Source organism: Crocuta crocuta, unplaced genomic scaffold (assembly GCF_008692635.1).
Source record: "Crocuta crocuta isolate KB4526 unplaced genomic scaffold, BGI_CrCroc_1.0 scaffold506, whole genome shotgun sequence".
Taxonomy (NCBI): domain Eukaryota; kingdom Metazoa; phylum Chordata; class Mammalia; order Carnivora; family Hyaenidae; genus Crocuta; species Crocuta crocuta.
Window position 1 is genome coordinate 776,585 of NW_027528991.1, and position 21,674 is coordinate 798,258.

At 46.2% G+C, this 21,674-nt stretch overlaps 1 protein-coding gene across 1 annotated transcript in view; it reads left to right on the forward strand.

Moving 5' to 3' along the window:
• The window catches only part of WDR27 (WD repeat domain 27), a 161,122-nt gene that overhangs the window by 97,464 nt on the left and 41,984 nt on the right, over window positions 1-21,674 (forward strand). The window contains 1 exon segment of the mRNA XM_077757378.1: window positions 5,985-6,045. Within this exon segment, the coding sequence (XP_077613504.1) occupies window positions 5,985-6,045 (61 nt within the window).

Consider the following 21,674-nt stretch of genomic DNA (forward strand, 5'->3'; position numbering starts at 1 on the left):
TGTAATCACATCCTTAGGAAGTGGGCTCTTAAATATCTTCATGGAGCAGGTAAGGAAGGTACGGCACGAAGATGCTGGCCTGCGTGGGCTCAGTGGTGTGAGGTAGGATTTGAGCTCCACCGGGCCGACTCCAGCTCCACCGTGTGCCTGGCACAGCACCCCCAGGGTGCCACGTGGGTGAGGGCCCCGGAGCCAGAGAGCCACTAGGGAGGGCCGGGAAGGGACCCCGAAGAGAGGCGGGACCAGAGTGTGCAGGACTGTTGGCAGCGGAAATGAGAGCAGAGCCTGCGTCCTACTCGGTAGGGAGACCCGGGCACCAGGAATGTTCTCCATCCTAGATTTGTGCCCTGGACCTGAGTTCCAGATCAGGTTTTCAAAACAGTTTATTTTTATTCTATGGAAGGCAATATGTATTCTGTTTTTATTAATGTGGCAAGAACACTCTTTTTTTTTAGCCATTGAGTGCTTTTAAATTTGCTTTCATAAACAGTGTTCTGGTTCTGAAGCATATATCATGCCCAGATATTTCCTGACCGTCTCACCGAGCCCACATCCTGAAATCTAATTTCATTCCAAGGAACCTAACAGTCTAAGTACCTTCCTTTTGGAAAATGTTCTGCAGATTCTAGCAAAGTCAACAGCCAAGCCATAAATTTAAGTGCAACACAGACGAGAGGACTAGGAAGCCTGCTTGTCTCACTGCTTATTTTAATATTCAAGTAATTTTCTATAAAAGCCAAAATATTGTACCGGAAAACGATCCTTCGTGGTCATACAGGCATAACTTCTCCAAGGGATAAATTAAGAAGGTGAGGCACAGATGTATATAAGGTATTCGTTTCAAGTTCTGGCTGCTCCACGAAGTCTCTGGGGAGAAAGGAAGGAAGCTGGGCTACAAGACCGTCGACGTGTCGGGCTCCCGCGGCACAGGGAGGGCGGCTTGTAGTCCGCGTGCAAGATGACAGGTGGCCAGTGTGTGCCCTCTGTGGCAGCACCAACTCCAGGAGTCGAGGGTGGATGACCTCCCTCCTGCCAGCAGTGGTCAAAACGAACAGCCTCCGTGGCTGTAAATTTATGGCTCACATGATCTGGACAAATACCGCATCTATTTCCACTTGTGCTGGGAAATGGTGATATGCAAAATGAGTTTGCAGTGGGGCGCTTGGGTGGCTTAGTCGGTTAAGCGTCTGACTTTCGCTCAGGTCGTGATCTCGCAGTTCATGGGTTTGAGCCCCGCGTCGGGCTCTGTGCTGACTGCCAGCTCAGAGCCTGGAGCCTGTTTCAGTCTGTGGCTCCCTCTCTCTCTGACCCTCCCCTGATCACGCTGTCTCTCTCTCTCTCTCCCCTAGAAATAAATTAAAAAAAAAAATGAGTTTGCAGAAAGGTCTAGTAAGTGTTTCTGGAAATCAAGATGTTTTGGCCCCTATCCTAGACCTTGTGTGTCCACAGATGCATGGACGATACTGGAAGTGTGAACTTCCACAAGTTCATCTGAAATTTTGGGGCAGTTGGGCCTCAGGTCACACCTGGAGAGATTCTACATTGAGTTACCTGGGAGCTGGTGTCCTGGCTACTCTCCTGATTGAGCCGCTCAGCCTGCAGACATTCCATTCCTGGGTTGCAGCTGTGACTTCCACCCATTTCCCCCCAGAAAACCCATGTGTGCCATTCAGTAGCAAGGACTCGGCTGGGACCCAAGGCTTATTTCTGAGCACAGTGGTGCACCTGACCACCTCCTGCCTGGCCAGGGACAGACAGCACCCGCGCCCTGGGGGTGAACAGCAGGGAGAAAATTCCAAATTCGGATGTGCTCAAAAATCATTAGTTTCCGTGCCTGAAACACAGGAATACTTAAGTGAGGAAAGCTCATTATTTCCAGGAACAATCACTCATTTATAGAAGATGGGAAAGTCAAGAGGAAGATTGAATTTAGAGCAATTTCTGATGCAATGAAGGTTCACACTTGCTTGAACCCAGAATGTCTCAAATTATGTGGGTGATATAATAATGACACGGTTTACTCAGTACTCTCTTTTTACAAATTATAAGATACCTTAAAGTGAAAAGTATCTTATGGACACCAGGGCTCCTGGGAACAGTGAAACGGGTCCTTCAGTTCTATGCCGTCAGTGCATATTCTTTTTTTTTCTCGTGTTTTTTTTTTTTTTAACATTTATTCATTTTTGAGAGACAGAGTAAGACAGAGCGTGAGCAGAGGAGGGGCAGAGAGAGAAGGGGACACAGAATCCAAAACAGGCTCCAGGCTCTGAGCAAGCATTCAGCACAGAGCCTGACACAGGGCTCGTACCCACGAACCATGAGATCATGACCAGAGCCGAAGTTGGACGCTCAACCGACTGAGCCACTCAGGTGCCCCAGTCAATGCATATTTAAGTCTACGATATTGTACCGTATAGAAAATGGTCATGAAAACAATCTCAGTTTTACTACTAACCCTCATCCTGACTACTTTTTTAAGTATGTGAAGGGGAAAACAAGATATTTTTCTATACTTCCATATGGTTTTGTTTTTTTTTTAATTTTTTTTTTTCTAGGAGAGAGAGAGAGACAGCGTAAGCAGGGGAGGGTCAGAGAGAGAGGGAGTGACAGACTCTGAAACAGGCTCCAGGCTCTGAGCTGGCAGTCAGCACAGAGCCTGACGCGGGGCTCGAACCCACGAAGCGCGAGATCATGACCCAAGCAAAAGTCGGACGCTCAACCGACTAAGCCACCCAGGCGCCCCATTCCATATGTTTTTTAAATAACTTTTTGTCAGGGCACCTGGGTGACTCCGTCGGTTGAGCGTCGGACTTCAGCTCAGGTCATGATCTCATGGTTTGCGAGTTCGAACCCTGCACTGGGCTCTGTGCTGACAGCTCGGAGCCTGGAGCCTGCTCTGGGTTCTGTCTCCTCCTCTCTCTGCCCCTCCCCTGCTCGTCTCTGTCTCTCAAAAGTAAAGAAATATTGTGGGGATGAGCACTGGGTATTATATGGAAACCAACATGACAATAAACTATTTAAAAAAATAAAATGGCAAATACTAACCAAAAAAATTAAGAAATATTTTAAAAAATTTAAAAAACCAATAATTTATTGCCTAGTTGGCTAACATAACAGTGTGTACAGTGTAGTCTTGGCTTTAGGAGTGGATTCCCGTGATTCATCGCTTACATACGCCACCCAGCCACCCAGTGCTCATCCCAACAGGTGCCCTCCTCAGTGCCCCTCCCCCATTTGCGTGCCTTCCCAACCCCCACCCTCACCAACCCTCAGATTGTTCCCTTTATTTAAGAGTCTCTTATGGTTTGCCTCCCTGTCTATTTGTAAGGTATTTTTCCTTCCCTTTCCCTATGGTTATCTGTTAAGCATCTCAAATTCCACATATGAGTGAAAACATGTATCATCTGTCTTCCTGTGGCTGACTTACTTCACTTAACATAATACTGTCCAGTTCCATCCACGTTGCTGCGAATGGCAGGATTTCATTCTTTCTCATTGCCAAGTAGTATTGCGTTGGATACGTATACCACATCTTCTGTATCCATTCCTCAGTTGATGGACATTTGGGCTCTCTTCATACTTTGGCTGTTGTCCATAGTGCTGCTCTAAACATGGGGGTACATGTGACCCTTCTAATCAGGACTCCTGTATCCTTTGGGTAAATTCCTAGCAGTGCTATTGCTAGTGTTGTAGGGTTTCTATTTTTAAGTTTTTGAGGAACCTCCACACTGTTTTCCAGAGCGGCTGCACCCATCTGCATTCTCACCAGCCGTGCAAGAGGGCTCCTGTTTATCTGCATCTTTGCCAACATCTGTTGTTTCCCGAGTTGTTAATTTTAGCCACTCTGACCGGTGTGAGGTGGTATCTCACTGTGGCTTTGATTTGTATTTCCTTGATGATGAGTGATGTTGAGCCTCTTTTCATGTGTCGGCCATCTGGATGTCTTCTTTGGAAGACATTACTTTGATATTTTTAATCAAAACTAACATATTTTTTGAATAAGAATTAAAAAGGAAAGATTGAAGGTGAACTCAGTGTTGATGGTTTATCTACAATTGTGCTAAATAAGTGTGTGCCCCGAGTCATGTTGGACGGCTGGCTCTGTTCCTCTCATAGAGGGACTGCTGTCACACTCACTGTGACCAGAGTGCGGGTCAGTGCATATGGACAGTACACACTCGTGTGGTGCACGCCGCCCCAGACGCAGGACTTTCCCTTCACTGGGACCTTCCACATGCCCTTCACTGTCAGTCCACATCCATACCCACGAGCAAAGAGTGTCTCGATATCTGTCTTTTCTAGAACTCCGTGGCCGTGGGACCTTTATCTGCGCCGTTACGTGTCCCAGTAGCTGCTCCTTTATGTGGAGAGCTTTTCTGTTGTGTTCCAGCTTGTCGATCGTAAATAAGACTGCTTCTGGAAAGTTCTGCATTGTGGTACTTTTATTGTGGTTTTAATTTGTATTTTTTAAAATAACGAGTGATATTAAACACTACATCATATTGTATGCTTATTTTTAATTGTTCATCATTATTATTAGCAAGTTGTAGAACTTTTAAAAAATGTGTTCCAGATACTATCATAGATCACGTATGTCTGAAAAAATCTTGCTGACTCAAAGCCGGCAGTGATTTTCTGTGTGTTTTCTTCTTGGAAGTTTATAGTTTTTATTTATACTTAGACCTCGGGCCTGTTGTATTAGCTCCCGCTGTGCCCTAGCGGTACGCTGACCCTTGAGCACCTGGACGCATCTCCCAGGACAACAGTGCAGCCCGTGCGTGCACTTGCTCTTCGCCAGCCGGCTTCATCGTGAGAATATTTCGTATACAGCACACGTGGTGTTCAAAGTGTGTGTTCACTGATTATCAGGAAGGCTTCTGGTCACTGGCGGACTGAGAGTTGTTATGTTTTTGAGGAGCCAAAATTACACGTGGATTTTCAACATGAAAATTGTGGTTGCACAGTTGAATTGTGCAATCATGGATTTTGGGGAGGCTTAGCTGGAATTCAAGAGCCCTACTTTTTATAGCATTTTTCTTCATTATTAAGCAATCCAATTCAGACTAGACCAGTTTTGTCACTTCCATACTGTTGTAATGGGATAGTCAGGTATCTAGAAACATATGCAGGCTTGCAGGGACAGAGGCTAGGATCATGTTTGTAAACATAACTGGCCCCGTTTGGAAATCCTGGGTGGCTGTGTGTGCCGGCCGTCGGCCCACGTGGGGTCAGGAAGGACAGAGGGCCCGTGTGTGCTGACGTTTCTCTCACTCGCAGCAAAGGTGGCTGATAGAAGGCTTGTGACTGTGCTTCCACAGCTTCCTCAGAAGAGAATCTCAAAGGGAGAAAGTGGTCGAGTCCGGAAGCAGTGCGATTGGGACTGTGAGCTCAGCAGCACCTCTCGCTCCTCAGGGACGGTTTCCGCCACCAGCACAGTGTAGGCTGGTTTCCTGCTTCCCAGAGACGCGGTCTGGCGGGCGCACCGCGGCGCCCGTGCGTGAGCCCTACTCTCGGGTGCGCTTGTCCGTCGTCGTCCCCACAAGTGGAAGGGGGTAGGGCGGCGCGGGGCTTGCTGGACACAGTCTGGGCACAGACTCACATAGTTGCCATCAGCAGTGTAGACGCGCTCGTGCAGGAGGCCATAGAACCCTCCGAACCTCACCTTTGACCTCCCTTGTCCCTTCCTTCCTGGTGAGTTCTGCCTTGTGGCGGGTGTGGGTGGTCTTGGACCAGGCAGATAGCCCACCCTTGGGTTATTCCGTCACATCGTAAAGCCAGAGCGCAGTCGTTGAAGCTGCACTAAATACATCTGGGCAACACTGACTGCACCTCATTTCCCGGGATAAGTGGGCTACTGGAAAATATCTCATTGCTTTTAACTTTGCCTTTGGTTTCCCATGATTTATGTCAGACTATAAAAGAAAGAAAGAAAAAGGAATTTCTAAAGATGAGTCTATTTTTTTCTCCCTGTTGCTAACTTTAAGAAACAGAAGTACTTCAAGGTGTTCCTGCCTGGCTCCGATGCTTTCAGATGTCAGACCCAAGGTAATCTAATAATGAGTCTTTGAGTTTCATAAATTTTTTAGTGTTTATTTCTATTAGAGAGAAAGAGGGGAGGGGCAGAGAGAGGGAGACACCAAATCTGAAGCAGCTCCAGGCTCCGAGTTGTCTGCGCAGAGCCCGACATGGGGCTCAAATGAGCTGTGAGACCATGACCTGAGCTGAAGTCGGACACTTAACCAACTGAGCCCCCCAAGCGCCCCAATAAGTCTTTGAGTTTTAATGTAAATGATAGAGGGAATAGGCAGCATTACCTTATGACTGGCCTGCCAGGAGACCTGTATTTACTCTTCACTCTGAGTAGTTTTTCCTGCCGTTCCCCTGCCCGTTAGCACCGCTGGTAGGAGCAGACCACACTGCTGGGTGACACCAGTGCGTCCTGATTCATTGATTTGTATCATCGTGATTTGATCATGATTCTATCTGTAGCCTGAAGAAAATGGGACTTACAAGTTCAAAGCAGAGCAAGTATTACAGAAGCCCCCAGAGTTCCTCTGTCAGTGCTGTTTCCCACCAGTCTGCCGTGGTTTTTCCGCACAACTTAGAATCTTACCTCTGGATAATTAGTTTATTTTCTAGATAAGTCATCTTATAAAATTAGACTTTAAACATTCACAGAATTCAAAAAACGTTTATGAAAATCTTTCATACTAAAATGGTCCTGTAGATGAGTAGAAAATACGCATATAGGTGACCCATGAGCCACACAGGTTTGAACTGTGCAGGTCCACTTGTATGTGGGTTTTTTCAGTAAGTACAGTACATATGGCAAAGGCGTGTTCTCATATGATTTTCTTGGTAACGTTTTCTTTTCTCTAGAGTATTTTATTGTAAGAGTAGAGTATGTAATATGTACACAGATTATGTGTTTATGGACCGTTCATGTTATTGGTCAGGCTTCTGGTCAACAGTAGACCATTGTACTTAGGGTTTTGGGTGTCCGCAGTTGTATGTGTGTATTCGACTATGCAGAAATCAGTACTCCTCACCCCCCATATTACAGGATCAACAGGTGATTTCAAGTTTTACCTGGATGAGAAATGTGTGTACTCAGATGTTAGAATAAGTGAAGTTACCAAGTAGAGAATCGACCAAGGAAAAAGACTCCAGTTGCTGAAATGGAAGTGGGGACGTGCCGCTGACCTCACTAATGAGCTGCTGGGCAGGAGCAGATGAGGTAGCGTGAGTCAAATGGAGGAATTCATAGAAAGATGCAAATTATTGACAGTGACTTAAGAATAAATAGAAAACTGAGGAGATTTATAAGAACTAAAGAGCTTAAATTAGAAGAATAGTTAGAAAAAAACTTTCCACAAAGGAAATACGAGGACAAGATGGATTCACGAGTGATTCCTACCAAAAATTTAAGGAAGAATTAATGCCATTTCTTCACAAACTTTTCCAAGAAATTAGAGAGAACACCAAAACTTCCTCAGTGAGGCCAGTATCACCCTGATTGAAGATTAGAAAAAAATAGAAGAAAACTAACATCAGTATTTCTCACGACTATAGATGCAAAAATCCACAATAACTAGCAAATCCAATTCCGCCACATGTAAAAGAGAGCTTTATCCCGGAACATAAGGTCGGTTTAACAGATGGGAGTAGATTAATGCAATACATCACATCAATAAGTAAAACATACGACCATCTCACAGACACAGAAAAATCGTTTGACAAAATCCTCACCCATTTATGAATGATTCAAACAGCATCAACACAGAAGAGCTCCCTCAACCTGATAAAATCCATCTACGAAGACCCAGTGCTAACAGCATTCTTAGTACTGAAAGACGGTGCAATTGCCCCGGGAGGTGAGGAAAAAGACCTGGATGTCCACTCTCAGCACCGTCACCTGTGGGTGAGCTGGCGGCTGTGGGTGGGGCAGCTGGGCAGGAGGCGCGCACATGTGGGCGCTGACGTCGTGGGGGCTGCTCCCTGTGGGGGTCCGCGTGTGCTCACCGAGGGCGTCATCATGCCCCCCACGCGCCCGGGCGTAAGAACAGGTGCCAGTCGCTGCAGTGGGTGGGAGCCTGGACCTTTTGTGTGCGCGGCTCTGAGAACAGGGGACTGTTCCCTGTGCCTGTGGCCCCACTGCGTGCGGTGCCCAGGCGTGGAGTCTCGCCGATGCCTTTTGGCTCCGAGTTTCCTGTGTCTTAGGAACTGGGGCGCGTGACCCCTTAAAGGGTGTCTGAGACCTCAGGGCCAGCCTTAGCTCCAGTGGGGGGCTTCTGTCTCAGGGCCCTTGCTCGGGAGAGGGCGGGAGTCTCTGCTGGTCCCTGTTTGGTCACACCTGTCCCTCCCACACAGGCACGTTTCCAGTGGTTCGCTCGTGGGCGTGGGAGACCAGACGCCTCTCGCGTCTGTCCCTGGCTCCTCCGGCCTCCCCTCTCCTCCGGCCGCTTGCTGGCCCGGCCGTGCTGTGCCCTCCCACGAGCCACGTCCTCTCGCACAGCTGGCCTGTTTCTTCCTTCTGAAGACATGCTGTCCGCTGTTGCCCTGGCTCGTCCGTCCTTCCGTACCCTGCCTGCGCTGGCCTGCGTCCCTCAGGCCCCGCTCCCCCCCGGGCGCCGAGCCTCCCCCGGCCCCTCTACAAGCCTTACCTGCTTCCTGCTTCCGCTCCCCGCAGCCCTGCCCTGCACACCCTCCACCCGCCCCGTCTAGCCTGTTGCCTGCTGTGCCCTGCGGGGGCTCAGAGATGCGTGTTGCACCCATGTCCGTAGCTCGATGGCTTCATCGTGACGCAGATCCAGCGATAACGCCCCTTCGGTGTCCCCTGCGCGCGACCGTCCTGGGGCCCCGGGGAGGCATCCGCGGGAGCCGGAGCCTAACATTGTTATTTCAGGTGTTTCCCGCCTCCCCTGACAAATACACTGTCAGAGCAAAACTGAAAAACGCGTGTGAAGCTGTGAGTCTTGCATGACTAAAGTTAACAGAATTTCAAAGGTCATTGAATACAACTATCACTGTGCACCATCGGGTGTTGTGCCCGCAGGCTGGCCGTAGTCAGGGCAGAGCAGCCGGGCCCCGTGGCAGAGTGAGAGCGCGAGTTCACTTTCACACCGAAGTCTCCTGCGGGCGCCTGCGCGGGCGGAACCCGAAAACCGAGGGCAGAGCCACAGCCCGCGTGCGGGTGCCCGGCCGACGGCCCCCAGCTTCTGCCCAGAGACACACGGCCCATGAGACGGGTGACTGTCCGACTGCGTGGAGGGCTGTCCAGAGGTGCTCGGCGGCAAGGCAGCCTGGGAGCCAGACAGGAGTAGCCGCCGTGGGGATGGGTCACGAATGTGCCGCCACGGGAGCAGGGTGATGGCAGAATAACGCTACGGAAGAAGCTGTAGAGCTCACTGTGTGTGTCCTGCAGCGTGACAGCGACAGGAAGGCCTGGGGCTGCTGTGTCCATGCAGGGAAAGAGGCCGCGTGAAGACAGCGGCCATAGAACCAGGGCTGCGAGAGTGGCGGGCGCTGTGGACACACGTCAGGGCCAAGGTGACACCTGATGTTATTGGTGCTGGGAGGGGGCTGGCAAGGGCGGGCCCCGCTGGGAGAACAGGCTGAAGGCCGACGCTGTTCCTGATTCCAGAAAACTCAGACATTGCTGTTATTTTGGAAACCATGGTGCGTGTGTTAGGTTTGCACATTTTACAGAAAAGCAACTTCCTACTGGTGGAATTTAGACGTGCGGCCCAGGACAATGTTAGAATTCAACTTCGTGGCACTTGTTACTCTTCTTATTTAAGTCCCATCGTAGAGCGAGCCAGTGAATTGTCTGCGAGGCATGGCCCCGGGAGCTCCGACCTGCCGCCGCGACTGGCCTGTGACCCGGCCACAAACACCCTCAGTCTCGCACACACTGCCCATGAGTGTGCACACAAGGTCACAGAACCCTCAGCCTTGCACACACACTCCTTATGAATGTGCACAGAAACCACAGAACCCTCAGCCTTGCACACATGCCCCATGAGTGCGCACATGAAGTCACAGAACCCTCAGCCACGCACACACACTCCCTGTGAATGTGCACAGAAACTACAGAACCCTCAGCCTTGCACACCTTGTGAGTGTGCACATGAAGCCAAAGAACCCTCAGCCTTGTACACACACACCCATGAATGTTCACAGGAACCACAGAACCCTCGGCTTTGCACACCCCCCGTGAGTGCGCACACGAAACCACAGAACCAGAGCCAAGCGTGTGCTGTGGTTTTGCACGGTGGAAGCTGTGCAGCCCCCTCCTGTGGACATGCGCGTGGGGCAGTGGAGGGGCCTGGGGGTACAATCAGGGGTAGATGTGTCTGTGAATTTGCACGTGGAGGAGAAGAAAGGCACCGACGGAAGGGGAAGACAGAGGCAGCCTCTGACCTCGGCCCCGTGGGTCTGTGCCGCAGGCAGTGCCACAGGCCGTGGGGTGTCTGGGGCTGGAGCCACGGCGCAGGGATCCGTCAGTGTGACAGAGACCCAGCTGCTCATAGCTTGTGCGATTTGGCCACGGGGGACGCGCCTGTCATGCTTGGCGGGTGTCGATCTCGAATCTGGCTGGTGGAAGGCATTTGTTCCCGGTGGTCTGGCAAAGCTCTCGGCTCTGCAGACGCGCACTGCTGTGTTCTCCAGCCCCGCGCGGTGCGGTCACAGGCCAGGAATGTGACAGCTGGGCTGTGATTTGAGTTCTGCTCAGTTTCTTTGAAAACGAGTTAGAAGCCCAACTTGAAAAACTTATCTTTAAATAAGCTGCAGCATTTCAGTGTCCTCAGCACATAGGATTCCTGTGACACGTGGCTCTGTTCTGACGGGTGACCGCGTGGTGCTCCTGAGGTTCCTGAGTTACGACAGCGTGGCAGCTGTGGGCTTCCGCACACACAGACGTAGCGTTCGGGAGAACAGCCGTGTCGAAGCAGGGAGCAGACCTCGCGGGGGGCGGCCGTCTGGCGGCGCCCCAGCCGGGCCCGCTGCTCTCTGGGGTTCACAGGACAGCTGGGGCTGGAGTGCAGGCCACCCCGCGGCTCTGGGTCAGTCAGGACGGGTCCGCCATGGGGAACATCGGTTTTTGGTGGGATCCTGAGCATGTGCAGTCATTTTATGGGAAATTTGAGGTGCAGATTTACAAATAATACGTTGGTATAATTTTTAAATTTTAATTTTTTTAACTTCAGAGATTATTTATTTATTTGTTTATTTATTTTAGAGAGAAAGAGATCATGTGTGTGAGTGGAGGAGGCGCAGAGAGAAGGAGAGAGAGAATCCCAAGCAGGGTCCACACTCAGCATGGAGCCTGATGTGGGGCTTGATCCCGCGACCCTGGGATCACGACCTGAGCTGAGATCAAGAGTTCCATGCTCAACTGACAGAGCACACCATCCCCCCCAGGCGCCCCTATTTCTAATGCTTTCTGGACTTTCTCACGTTAAAAAAATATGTTATTATAGAAAGTAGAAAATATACATGAACAAAGTGAAGTGAACTGAAGGGAAAAAAACACAACAGCTCTTATTAACTGTCCCAAACTCAGAGATAACTGTTTATTTTTTAAAAAATTTTTAAATGTTTTATTTACTTTTGAGAGAGAGACAGCATGAGCAGGGGAGGGTCAGAGAGAGAGGGAGACACAGAATCTGAAGCAGCTCCAGGCTCTGAGCTGTCAGCACAGAGCCCGACACGGGGCTTGAACCCATGAACCATGAGATCGTGACCTGAGCCGAAGTCGGATGCTTAACCGACTGAGCCCCCCAGGTGCCCCCAGAGGTACTCGTTTTTACCATGTTAACATTGAACTTCCAGATGGTCTCCTGGATCTGTGTGGGTGTATATGTGCGTATACACTGACACAGACAGCGAGATCTGATTACAAATACAGTACTGGTGTTCAGCCTAAGTTTTCACAAAATTAGCCTTGATAGTTGCATCTTGTTCTGTTGTATGGGCGTGCCGCAGTTTATCTAATTAATCTGGTGTTGTTGCATTCAGATAGCTCCTAACTTGTTTGGTTGTATATGCATCGCTGAGATGGACATCCTGGTAAGTAAGTTTTCATGCTTGTGTGATTACTTCTCCATAATAATTTTTGGAAATGTAATTGCTGAGTCAGCGTCCTCACTTTTTAACAGCTTCTGCCAACTTTTCTCCAAAAAATATTGCCAAATTTTCTCCAGAAACTTTGGGCCAACTTGTGTATCTTCTAATGGAGTGTGAGGAATTGGGTTTACTCAAACAATCACAAGTATTATTTAAACAGTATTCAGCACAGATCACTGGCCTGGGCACATGCAGTCAATGGCAGGAAAGAAACTAGCGTGGGGCTTCAGGTCTTTTGGACGGAGCCGCTTACTTCCTGTGTCCACACTCGCCAAGGGGCTTCTCGGAAGCAGAAAGTGTTAGTGTAGAAAGGAGCCCTGCATTTTGGGGCTGTTATATTTCTTTTGTTGTGAATTATTTATTGATGTTTCAAATTTTTTTCATTGAAATGCCCCTTTTTCCCCTTGAGCTATTAACTCCTCGCCATAAGTTAGCACTCATTTTTCTCAGTTTGTGGTAGTAAAAATAATTCTAAGACCCGTTTTTGTTTTTAGACTTAGGAAGGCTTTCCCCGAAGACAGCATATTCATTGAGATTTCCTAATGTTTGCTTCTTATTTACATACACGGTACTGGTAAGTCTATTACCAATTCATGTTTCCCCCAAAGGATTAGCCAGACAGCCAAATGACTGAGCAGATTTTCCCCTCACTAACATGAAATGCCAGACCTTTCCCTGTGATATTCTCGTCTCTGTTTCTTCACGTTATTTTCCATCCCAGCACCTGACACAGTCCACCAGTTTTGATAATGTGGCCTTATGGTAACTACTTCTCAGAATGCCTTTTGCTTAGTTCTTCTTTTAAAGTAATTTTATAAATACTTTATAATTCTTCTTTTTTAAAAAATAATTTTATAGGGGCGCCTGGGTGGCTCAGTCGGTTAATCAACTGACTCTTGATTTTGGTGATTGTGATCTCACAGGTTCGTGAATTTGAGTCCCACATCTGGCTTTGTGCTGTCTGCTTGGTTCTCTCTCTCTCTGCTCCTCCCCCATTCGTGCACACGTGCACGCACGCACATACACGCTCTCTCTCTCTCTCAAAATAAATAAGCTTAAAAGAGAAAATAACTTTATGATGCAAAATGTCAAGTGCATCTAAGAGTGAGAGAAAGCCTGATGACGCTGGTGTTTCCGTCACCGCCTCACACGGTGAGCACCCCAGCCGGTCTGGTCCAGCCCCTTACCTCACAATTTTTATTTATCAAAATTTATCAATACTTTTATTGATATATAATAAAATGTGAGCGTTACCATTACCACGGCCCATTCCAGTGTATTTCCATCACCCTAGAAGAAGCGTGCACCTGTTAGCACCTGGTCCCAATTCCCACACCCCAGGCCCAGCACCTCCTGGAGTTGCCTTTTCTGAACGTATCATGTGCGTGGGAGCCTACAGTACTTGACCTTCTGTGTCCCGCGTACCCGCGTGGTAGAGGTCTCCGCACCTCACTCCTCATGGCTGCACACGAGTCACGGTTTGGATAGCCCACATCTTGCTAATGGACTTTTGGGGTGTTCCCACTTTTCTGCCATAGTTGATAATGCAGCTGTGAAGATTCCGGCACATGTTTTTGTCTCACCGTATCTTTTCCAACCTCTTGTGTTTGGACCTAGGAGTGGACTTCCTGGGTTGTGTGGTAATTCTGTTTTTAGCCATTGGAAGAGATGCCAAACTTTTACATATATTGGCTGCATTATTATTATTTTTAAACGCCTATTTATTTTGAGAGAAGGGGAGACAATGAGTAAGCAAGGGTGGGGCAGAGAGTAGGGGAGGGGTAGAGGGGGTGCGGTAGAGAGAATCCCAAGCAGGCTCCTCACTGTCAGCACAGAGCCTGACAGAGAGCTTGAACCCATGAACTGAGAGACCATGACCTGAGCCGCAGTCAGGAGTCAGATGCTTAATTGACAGCCGCCCAGGCACCCCGGCTACATTATTTACATTCCCACTAGCAGTGTGTGAGGGTCGTGATTTCCCCACCTCTTTGCCAACACATATTTTTGATATTTTTATTATAGCATTTCTAGTGGGTATGAAGTGGTATCTGTGGTTTTGATGTGCATTTCCCATGATGAGTCATTAATGTTGAGTATCCTTGCGTGTGCTCATCGGCCATCTCTGTGTCTGTACTTCTTCTTTGGAGAAAGCCTTTTCTTTGGAGAAATTCTACTCAGATCTTTTCAAGAAATTCTTTTGAAATCCTTTGTCCATTTTAAATTGGGTTATTTGACATTTACTGTTTAGTTTTCGTAGTTCATTACATATTGTGGATATCAGGGGTGCCTGGGTGGCTCAGTCGGTTAAGCGTTCGACTTCGGCTCAGGTCATGCTCTCACGGTTCGTGGGATCGAGCCCCGCATCGGGCTCTGTGCTGACTGCCAGCTCAGAGTCTGGAGCCTGCTTCAGTTCTGTGTCTCCCTCTCTCTCTGCCCCTCCCCTGCTCACGCTCTCTCTCTCTCTCTCAGAAGTAAATAAAACATTGCTTTGGAGACAGTCTTTGCAACACTAGTTCACTAGTCTGTGGTCTCCTCAGTGTTGGCCTCACTGAAATAAATACATTTCTTGTTTCTACCACAAGAAAGAAAGAAGGAAAGAAGGAAAGAGAGAAAGAGAGAAAGAGATTTATATATTGTGGGTATCAGATCCTCATCACATATATAGACCTGGAAACTATTTTCTCTCATCCTGCAGACTGCCTTTTCACTTTTCTTTATAGCATCCCTCAACATACAAAGTTATTCACTTTTCCATACAACATGAGGTAGGGGTCTAAATCCACCCCTGCCCCCATTTTTGGGCTTGTGTATATGTGGTTATTTCATACCATTGGTTGAAAGAATGATTCTCCTCCTTTATTGAGTAGTCTTGGAACTCTTGTTAGAAATCAGTTGACCAGAGTTATAAGTGTATTTCTGGGCTCTCAATTCTATCCTGTGCTTCTTTATGTCTCCCTGGGCACTGCCAGGCTGCCTTGGTTACTGCAGCTTCGTGGGCAGTGTGGGACGTGGGAAGTGTGAGTCTTCCACCTTTGTTGTTTTTCAAGATTGTCTTGGCTATTCAGGGTCTCTTTCATTTCCATATGAGTTTTAGGATCAGATTGCCTTTTGGAACATACAAAAAACTTTGATAGGGTTTACATTGAATTTCTAATAGAGTTTGGGGGAGTACTGCCATTATAACAATATTGTTTCCCACTTATGAATATGGGATGTCTTTCACTTTGTGTAGATGTTATTTAATTTCTCACAACAATGTTTCATAGTTTTCATTGTAAAAGTCATGAATATATTTTCTTACATTAACTTCTGGGTATTTTATTCTTTTTGATACTATTATAAATGAAATTGTTTTCTTAATTTGAGAGTGTTCACTGCTGGTATATAGACATGTGACTAACTTTTATGTACTGATCTTGTATTCCACAACCTAGCTGAACTAGTTGATTAGCTATACTAATTATTTTCAATTGATTTTTTTTTAACTTTCAGTATATAAGACCATATCAGATACAGAGATAGCTTTACTTCTTTCTCTCCATTCTAGATGGCTTTTATTTCCTTTTCTTGTCTAATTGCTCTGGATGGAACCTTCTGGAAAATGTTGTTGTGTGGAAGTTCTGAAAGCAGACATCCTTGTCGTGTTCCAGATCTTAGGGGAAAGTTTTCAGTCGTTCACCGTTAAGCATGGTGTTAGCTGTGGCTTTTCGTAAATGGCCTTTGCCAGGTAGAGGAAGGTCTCTTCTGTGTCTAATATGTTAAATGTTTTTTTTTTTTATCATGAAAGGATGTTGCATATTTTAAATGCTTCTTAAAATATCTGCTGACATGATCATGTGTTTGTTATTCCATTTGTGTTACATATTTTCACATGCTGCTTAAAAAATATCTGTTGAGGGGATCATGTTTTTTATTCCATTGAACTACTAACCTAACCTTGCATTCCTGGGATAAATCCTACTTGATCGTTGTGTATAACCTTTTTATATTTGCTGCATTCAGTTCTTCTGTATTTTGTTGAGGATTTTTGCATCTGTATCTGTGAGGGATATTGTTCTGTAATTTCCTTTGCTTCTAATATCATTGTCTGGTTTTCGTATCAGGGAAATACTGGCCTCACAGAATGAGTTCTGAAGTGTTCTTTCCCCATCTGTTGTTTGGAAACTTTAATAATGATTGGTATTAATTCTTCTTTATATTTTTAGCAGAATTCAGCAGTGAAGGTAGCTAGTTCTGAGTGTTTCTCTGCTGGAAGTTTAAATCATCCTCACCTCACCATCATCATTACCATTGGCTCAATCTTAACTGTTACAGATTTATTGCTTCTTGAGTCAGTTTTGGTAGTTTGTGCATTTACACAAATGTGTCCGTTTCATGTAGGCTGCCTGATTTACTGGCACACATGGTTTGTGCTATCCCTTAGGATCTTTTCATTTCTGTAGGATAAGTCATAATGTCTCCTCTCACACTACTGATTTTAATAGTTTGTGTCTTCTCTTTCTTTTATGCATTGCTCACCCATCAACACAGATGTTCGGTTATTATTTATAATTATTGCTTTATGCCTCTATCTCTTAAGTCACATTGAAAATAAAAGGAGTTACCAACAGAAGTTCATTTACGCTGTCCTTCATGTTTCCCTATTGAGTTCCTCTTGCTGGTGTTCATGAGGACTTGAGTTGTTACTGGTGTCTGTCCATTCGGCCTGAAGGGCTCCCTCCAGCTGTAGGGAAGCTGTGCTGGCAACACACTTTCTTAATGTTTATCTGGGGATATGTTAAATCCTCCTGTATTTTCAAAGGATAGATATGCTGGATATAGAATGATTGATGGAAAGATTTTGTTTTTCTTTCAGCACTTCGCATATGGCTCTCTGCTGCCTTTTGGACTCCACAGTTTCCGATGAGAAATCAAATGTCAGTCTTATTTATGATCATCTGTATGTGATGAATCGCTTCTGTCTTGCTGCTCTCAAGACTGTCTTTTTGTCTTGGAAAGTTTCTTCCGGATGTATCCAGGTGTCCTGTGGGTCCGCTTGGTCTGCAGTCTGTCGAGTTCCTGGATGTGTAGATTTACGGTTTTCATCAAATGTGGAAAATATCCAAATATCATCTCTTCAGATGATCTCACTACTCCTTTTCTTTCTCCTTTCTTTCTGAGACCGCCATTGTGTGTGTGTTGGTACATTTGATGGTGTCCCACAGGCTTGGCTCCTTTCTCTTCATTCTTTTTTCCTTCTAGTCTTCAGATTGGACACTCAGTTGACCTGTGTTAAAGTTCTCTGGTTCTTCCTTCTGCTCACCTGAGTCTGCTGCTGAGTCCCGTTAGTGAATGTTTCATTTCGGTTATTTGTGCTTTTCACTTTTGGAATTTCTATTTGGTTCCTCTTTCTAATTCCTAACTCTGTTGATATTTAACAAAACATTTTTAATGTCTATTTATTTAAGAGAGAGAGAGAGCAGGGGAGGAGCAGACAGAGAGGGAAACACAGAATCCGAAGCAGGCTCCAGGCTCCGAGCTGTCAGCACAGAGCCCAACATGGGGCTCAAATTCATAGGCAGTGAGATCATGACCCAAGCTGAAGTCAGATGCTTGACCGACTTAGCCACCCAAGCACCCCTAACTCTGCTGATATCTTAAATTTGGTGAGACATTCTCAAACTTTCTGTTAGTTCTTTAGGCATAGTTTCCTTTTTGCCTCTTGAGCATACTTAAAGTAGCTGATTAAAGTGTCTGGAAAGTCTGATGTCTGGGCCATAGTTTCTTGTTTCCTTGCATGGCTTGTACTTTTGTTGTTGTTGTTGAAAACTCATTATTTGAATGTTATAAAACAGTCCATCCGTAGAAATCAGATTCTTTCCCCTTCCCACGGTGATTTATTATTACTGCTTCTTACTGTTTTCATTCATTTTTTTTACTGACTTTCTGACGTCATTCTGTACACTCGATGTATCACTTGTCATTCGTGGCCATTCAAGTCTATGTCCAGTTATCTTAGCTGTGAACCAGTGATAAGGCAGAGATTTTGATTTTCCTATATGCCGAAGACCAAATAATTTCCCGGTCTTTGAACAGGAGTTTGTGTGTGTGTGCGCATGTGTGTGTGTGTGCGCGCGCGCACGCATGCACGCATGCGCACACACACACAACTTCAACACTCAGCCAAGCAGTAGACAACATTTTCCCAGTCTTCACGTATTCATAGAACCTCAGTCATCCGGAAGTGAGAACCTAGCACCTTCTCAGGTCTTTCCTGAGCATGTGGACGGCCCTAAGCATGATGTGGACTACTAGATTTCCAGGAATTTGGCAAAGCTTTTCAAGCTCTTACAGATGCCTTCTCTTCCAGGGTTTCCGGTTTGACTATTGTTTCCCCAGATGTCATCTGTCACCCAGCCAGCAGCAAACTAAAGCATTAGCCTGGGACTCCTGTAGACACGTGCACTAGCCCTGCCTGGGTCTCAGTTACATAAGACAGGACAAGCCTTTTGGGAGACATCAGATAGGTCAGAATAAGTGATCCCAGTCCCTGCGGGTGAGATCCATTCTGCTCCAGCCAGTATAGGCGGTGCAGGGGGTTATTTCCATAGCTGCTGTGGAGCCAGGGAGTGGGATGGGCAGGAGTGACCCGGTGCCTGGGGCCTTGAGATTCCTGCTGTGAACAGACCTGAGCAACCAGGCACCCAGAGCTCTTTTGTTGAGTAAATGCTCGAACAGTTGCTGTGAGCCTTAGACCGAAGTTTGGGGGAGTATGGTATCTGGTGTGCGGAGTGAGGTGTGAGGTGTGTGGTGCGCGGTGTGCGGTGTGAGGTGTGCGGTGTGCAGTGTGCGGTGTGAGGTGTGCGGTGTGCAGTGTGCGGTGTGAGGTGTGCGGTGTGCAGTGTGCGGTGTGAGGTGTGCGGTGTGTGGTGTGCAGTGTGATGTGTGAGGAAAAGCTGATCCTGAGAGTTTCGCCAGCATTTTATTGCTTTCCTGGAGACACTCAAACCGGGGTTTCTTATTCTGCTATTTTCCTTCCAGCTGTTTTTATAATTTACTTCTCCAGCTGAACATCAGAGTCACTTATTTATACTGAGACTTTGATTAGTATTATATTCCATTTTTGGATCAGTTTCCAGTGAATTGAGATCTTTATAACTTGACTATTTTCATCAAGGAACATGATATGCTTTTCTGCTTATTGCTGTTGAGTGTTTCTTTATAAGTCATTGTAATTTTTTTTTAATTTAATGCTTTTTTTCATTTATTTCTGAGAGAGAGAGACAGCATGAACAGGGCAGGGGCAGAGGGAGAGGGAGACACAGAATCTGAAGCAGCTCCAGGCTCCGAGCTGTCAGCACAGAGCCCGACACGGCACAGCTCGAACCCACGAACCGTGAGATCATGACCTGAGCTGAAGTCGGACGCCCAACCGACTGAGCCACCCAGGCGCCCCTAATTATTTCTTATATACATAATTTGTAAAGGATGACAGCCTTATTTCCTACTTTAAAATCCTTTCATTGTTTTTCCTTGTGCTCTCCTGGGGTGGCCGACTCCGCCACCGCCGTGGCAGATGGAGGTGGTGGGCTCTCGTTTCCAGCCTCACAGGGAAACGCTGTCGTGTCTGTTAGGTTTTCATGTTTGTTGTAGATTCTTTCCATTGTCATCACTTTTTATAATTACTCTTTGTCAAATAGGGAAGTTGCCTTTATTTCTCCTAGTTTTCTAAGAAAGGGTGCTAAGCCTGATGCATGCTGTCTCCGCAGCGATCAAAATGATCATATTTTTTCCCCTGTTAATTTGGTAGGTTCAAGTGATGTTTTTAAAAACATTAAACCAGCTTTATTTTATTTTATTTTTTTTTACAAATAGTTTATTGTCAAATTAGTTTCCACATAACACCCAGTGCTCATCCCCACAAGTGTCCTCCTCCATGCCCATCCCCCCTCCCCCCCACATCCATCAGTCCTCAGTTTTTGTCAGCATCCAAGAGTCTCTCATGGTTTGCCTCTCTCCCTTTCCCCCACCATTTCCGCCCTTCTTCCCCTTGTTCCTCCGTCAAGTTCCTCCTAATCCTCCTATACGTGCAAACTTTATTTTTAGGATAAATCCAAACTGGGCTTTATATGCTGAGGGATTTATTTCCCATTTTAAAACTTTATCTTCATGACTGAGTGGGCTTATATGTGTATATAGATACTACTTTTAATCATTATAATTTTTATTATATACTTACAAAATATTTTCACTTACAGAGTATTGAGGAGCCAGATGAAGATTCTTTTTGTAAAAATTAACATTTATTTATATATTTTTAACATTTAATCCTCAAACCTTATTCATCTTTTAAAAAAATTTTTTTTAATGTTTTATTTATTTCTGACAGAGAGAGAGAGAGAGAGTGTGAGCAGGGGAGAGTTAGAGAGAGAGGGAGACACAGAATTTGAAACAGGCTCCAGGCTCTGAGCTGTTAGCACAGGGCCCAGTGCAGGGCTCGAACCCACGAGCTGTGAGATGATGACCTGAGCCGAAGTCAGACACTTAACCGAATGAGCCACCCAGGTGCCCCATCATCTTATGTTTTATTCTGAACTAAGAATTTTAAGATACTGTGTTAGTTTCAGGTATACAATACAGTGATTCACCAATTCTATACACTAGTCAAGGCTCATCACAAGTGTGCTCTGAATCCCCCCCACCTATTTCACACACCCCTCCCCCACCGCCCCCCTCCCCTCTGGCAAACACCGTTGTGTCCTCTGTACTTAAGAATCTGCTCTTTTGTGTGTTTTCTTTGTTTTTTCACTTGTTTGTTTTTTTAAATTCCACATGTGAGTGGTATCATGTGGCATTTCTCTTTCTCTGACTTATTTCACTTAGCGTAATACATTCTAGCTCCTTCCACGTTGTTGCAAATGGCAAGATTTCATTCTTCTTGATGACTGAGTGATATTCCACTGCATACATGTACCACATCTTCTTTATCCATTCTTCAGTCGATGGACACTTAGGTTGCTTCCATATCTTGTCTGTTGTAAATAATGTTGCAGCAAACATACGAGTGCGTATATTTTTTTGAATTAGTGTTTTTTACGTTGTTTTGAAATTACTGGATCATATGGTAATTCTATTTCTTTAACATTTATTTATTTATTTATTATTTATTACAAATAGTTTATTGTCAAGCTGGTTTCCTTATAACACCCAGTGCTCATCCCCACAAGTGCCCTCCTCCATGCCCATCTCCCCCCTCCCCCCCATCCATCAGTCCTCAGTTTGTTCTCGACATTCAAGGGTCTCTCATGGTTTGCCTCTCTCCCTCTCCCCCACCATTTCTCCCCTTCTTCTCCCCCATAGTCCTCTGTTAAGTTCCCCCTAATCCTCCTATACGTGCAAACATATGATATCTGTCCTTCTCTGCCTGACTTATTTCACTCAGCATAACACCCTCAAGGTACATCCATGTTGCTACACAGGCCAGATTTCATTCTTTCTCATTGNGATGTATGCAGTGCTGGTTGAAGGGCACAGAGAAAGAGAGAGAAGGCAGGGCAGGATGAGGC